General features: G+C 54.9%; 1 protein-coding gene across 1 annotated transcript in view; it reads left to right on the top strand.

Moving 5' to 3' along the window:
• Nucleotides 1–536: 536 nt before the first annotated feature.
• NR1D2 (nuclear receptor subfamily 1 group D member 2) overlaps nucleotides 537–4,033 on the top strand; it is a 23,700-nt gene continuing 20,203 nt past the window's right edge. Inside the window, exons 1-3 of the mRNA XM_008049072.2 lie at nucleotides 537–755; nucleotides 1,594–1,682; nucleotides 3,655–3,799. Of these exons, the coding sequence (XP_008047263.1) occupies nucleotides 698–755; nucleotides 1,594–1,682; nucleotides 3,655–3,799 (292 nt within the window). The 5' untranslated portion in view covers nucleotides 537–697. The remainder of the gene's footprint in view (nucleotides 756–1,593; nucleotides 1,683–3,654; nucleotides 3,800–4,033) is intronic.

Raw genomic sequence — 4,033 nt, 5'->3', positions numbered from 1 at the left:
CTGGGGACAGCAGAATGGAAGGGTGGCCCCGTTTCACAAGAAGTTACTTCCTCTGGAATTCCAGTGTGTTCGTGTTCTCCATCAGCCTGCATTTTAGCCACACTCTGGGGGTGCAGATGGTAGACTCACTGTTCCTGGGGTTGGCAGGTGACAGATAACGTGGGGGCGACAGAGCCCAAGTGGGTCCAGTGTCCACCCTCAGGGAAAAGGCTAGACAGCGAAAGTTTTAGGGTTGGGTCTGCATGTACGCAGAATGACCAGGCCAGGGAAATTCTCCTCCCTATCAGATCGGTGTGGGTTGTATGAGCTTTGGACTTCGTGGAAGAAGAAGGAAGGCTGGGGAGTAAGGAAGCAAGCTGCTTGTGACTTTGGTGGAAGCAGACCCTTGCCACCAGCAGCCTGTTTCTGAAGCTCACGACTTCGTTGTTGAGATTTACAAGAATAGAAAGCGCGCCTGTCCGTGTCCAACGACCTGGTTCCCTATTCTCCAGGAGGCGTGATCGCCTACATCAGCTCTTCCAGCTCCGCCTCCAGCCCCGCCTCCTGTCACAGCGAGGGCTCCGAGAACAGCTGCCTGTCCTCCTCCTCCGTCCCGTCTTCTCCGAACAGCTCCCACTCTGACGCCAATGGCAACCCCAGGGGCGGGGACCTCGCCGGCATCGAAGGCATCCTGAAGGGCGATCGGCTCGACTGCCCCATGAAGACCGGCAAGTCCGGCGTTCCCGGGGTGACCAAGAGTCACAGCGGGGTGACAAGTGAGTTGCTGTCGTTTTGTAGGGTTGCGGCGGGGCGTTGCAGGGGTCGACACGGTTGACTTTTCACGGGGCGGCGGGGGCGTCATGTTTCGTTTCTGGGTGTGCCGTTTCTTCCCTTTCAGGCCTCCCAGATCAGTAGTTAGGGAAGAAAGCAGGGGTGACCTGGAGGCCGCAGTCGGGCATCATCCTGGCGTCTTGTCTCAGAGCGAGGGGGTGGCTCTCCCCTCTGCCTGGCCTGTTCCCTCCGGGGTGCCCCTCCTGCCACATCGTCACGGGTGCCTTCTGGACTGCCAGGGCCGAACCTGGCTTCTAGGACAGAGTACTGCTGGTTGTGGGAAGGGTTGACTGCCATGCAGTGGGGGTGAGGAAGCACCGCAGGACTGGAAGGGGGGGGGAGTGGGTGGCGGACGTGGCCCCCACAGGGCTGGAGTGGGGGTCCGCGGGGGGCGGGTCCGTTGGCTCCTGTGGTGAGCTGAGCTCCCAGCTGCGCCTGGGGACGGCCCTTTGCACCTCTTATGGCTCGACTTCTCTGCCTGAAGTCCTGATTTTTATCCAGCTGGTGTAAGGTGACTCTCAATTCACCCAATTTCAGCGTATCTTACAAATCGGCAGGAAGGGGAAAACCCAGCTGGTGAGGTTCTTTTGGCAGTACTGTGAGCTGTGTTTAAAAGAAAATGGGATTACCTGTGATTGGTTAGTTGAATGTAACGATTTTTCATTTACAATGTGAAAGGAGATGTGTGTCTTTTTAAAGCACTTGCAAGCTGACAGGAACAAAATAGGGAGTTGGAAGGAAAACCAGGAAAGTGCGCTCCAGCGTGTGTCTCTTGTGCCCTAGAGTTCAGTGGCATGGTCCTGCTGTGCAAGGTCTGTGGGGACGTGGCCTCGGGATTCCACTATGGCGTTCATGCCTGCGAAGGCTGCAAGGTAAAGCCTGCGTGCGTGTCTAGCTGTGGACTCGGGCTCTGGAAGCGGGGGCGGGCCTGCCAGTTGGCATGACTGGTCATCAGGAAGGAGAGAGAACTCGGCTGTGCTTCTTGAGTAAAAGGCACTTGATGCGTACCTTGTTTTGAGAAATGTTCTTAACCTAGTGAACATCATCTGCTCTTTCAAACATGCCTCCGGCGTGAAGCCAGTGTACCAGACGCCCATTCGTTAACCTGTCAGGCATTGTTTAGGAGCAGAGACACTGTGAGGAAGAGACATGGCCCTCCTTGTGTCTTTCTGGAATTTAGGGGTTTCTGTTTGTTTGTTTTTTGAGTCAGAGTCTTACTCCGTAGTCCAGGCTGAAGTGCAGTGGCATGCTCACGGCCACCCCAGCGTTGACCTGCTGGGCTCTGGTGATTCTTGCTGCCTCAGCCTTCCAAGTAGCTGGAACTACAGGCACATGCCATCACGCCTAGCTAATTTTTTGATTTATTGTAGAGACAAGACCTCACCAGGTTGCCCGGGCTGGTCTCGAACCCCTAGACTCAGGCAGTCCTCTCACCTTGGTCTCCCAAAGTGATGGGATTACAAGCTTGAACCATCACACCCAAGCAATCAGGGTGGTGTTTTTTTTTTTTGAGTCAGAGTCTCATTCTGTCGCCCAGACTGGAATGCAGTGGACACTGCAGCCTTAACCTACTGGGCTCAGGCTATCCTTCCACCTCAGCTTACAAGTTGCTGGAACTACAGGTGTGTGCCATCACACCCGGCTAATTTTTTTTTTTTTTTTTTGAGTTGTGGTCCCACTCCGTTACCCAGGCTGGAGTGCAGGGGCACGCTCACGGCCACTGCAACCTCAACCTACTGGACTCTGGCGATGCTTCTGCTTCAGCCTTCCAAGTAGTCAGAAGTACAGGCATGGGCTACCATGCCCGGCTAACTTTTTGATTTGTTGTAGAGACGAGGTCTCGCTAAGTTGCCCGGGCTGGTCTTGAACCCGCAGGCTCAGGCAGCCTATTCACCTCAGCCTCTCAAAGTGCTGGGATGACAGGCTGAGCCACTGAGCCTGGCCTCATTTTTTGATTTATTGAAGAGGTGAGGTCTCGCCAAGTTGTCCAGGCTGGCCTCGAACCCCTGGGCTCAGGTACTCTTTTTACTTCCACCTCCCAAAGTGCTGGAACTACAAGTGTGTACTACCACACCCAGCTGATTTTTTGAATTATTGTAGAGACGCGGTCTTGCCAAGTTGCCCAGACTGGTCTTGAACTCCTGAATCCAGGCAGTCGTCTTGCCTCTGCCTCCCAGAGTGCTGGAATGACAGGTGTGAGCCACTGCACCTGGATCAATCACGTTTTTAAGAATCTGTCATTAAGCCAGGTGCGGTGGCTCATGCTTGTAATTCCAGAGCTGGTGGGTTCGAGACCAGCCTGGGCAACATGGCAAGACCTCGTGTTTATAGTAAATCAAAAAAATTAACTGGGCGTGGTGGCACACGCCTGTAGTTCCCGCTACTTGAGAGGGCGAGCCAGAAGGATCACCTGAGCCCAGCAGGTGATGGCTGCAGCGGCCGTGGGCGTGCCACCACACTTCAGCCTGGGCAACAAAGTGAGACTCCAACTCACAAAAAAAAAAAAAAAGAATTCATCATTCCATGTGTCAAGAGTTTTGGAATTTGGTTACAAGAATGAGATGGAAAATGTGGCCGCAGGCAAGCTCTGGTGACAGGGTGAAGTGTGGTTGTGACAAGGGGCACTTGGGATGATCACCGAGACCCCGAGGGAGAGTGTTCCATTTGGCTGGAAGGTGTAGGAGCCTGGTCACACCAGCAGGCATCTGGGCTTGCTCTGAGTGCAGTGCTCGTTGCCCCGTCCTAAGCCAGGCATGTCCTGGGTAGCTGGTCGGGTATGCGTGGCGCCCGGCGGAGGTCACTGGGCGTCTTGGAAACGCGTGGGTCCGTCTTCCTTTTGCGCAGGGCTTCTTCCGGAGGAGCATCCAGCAGAACATCCAGTACAAGAAATGCCTGAAGAATGAGAACTGCTCCATCATGAGGATGAACCGGAACCGGTGTCAGCAGTGTCGCTTCAAGAAGTGTCTGTCCGTGGGGATGTCGAGGGACGGTACGTTCCAGGGCCGAGTGTCGGTCCTGGGTCTGGAGGGTGGCCCGCTGGCCACCAAAGCCCCTGTGCTTAGGGCGAAGCCAGCTTCAGAAAGCTCATTCTCGTGCCCCGGGAGACACCAGACTCCTCAAAATCACATTTCAGCACCATCATCCCACAGCTTTGGTTCCCCCCCTTTTTTTTTTTTTGAGTTGGAATCTCACTCTGTTGCCCAGACTGGAGGGCAGTGGCCGC

This window comes from Carlito syrichta, unplaced genomic scaffold (assembly GCF_000164805.1).
Source record: "Carlito syrichta isolate Samal-C Ts95f unplaced genomic scaffold, Tarsius_syrichta-2.0.1 Scaffold130491, whole genome shotgun sequence".
NCBI lineage: Eukaryota > Metazoa > Chordata > Mammalia > Primates > Tarsiidae > Carlito > Carlito syrichta.
The sequence above is the reverse complement of the archived record's forward strand: the minus strand, read 5'-3'. Positions and strand labels throughout refer to the sequence as shown.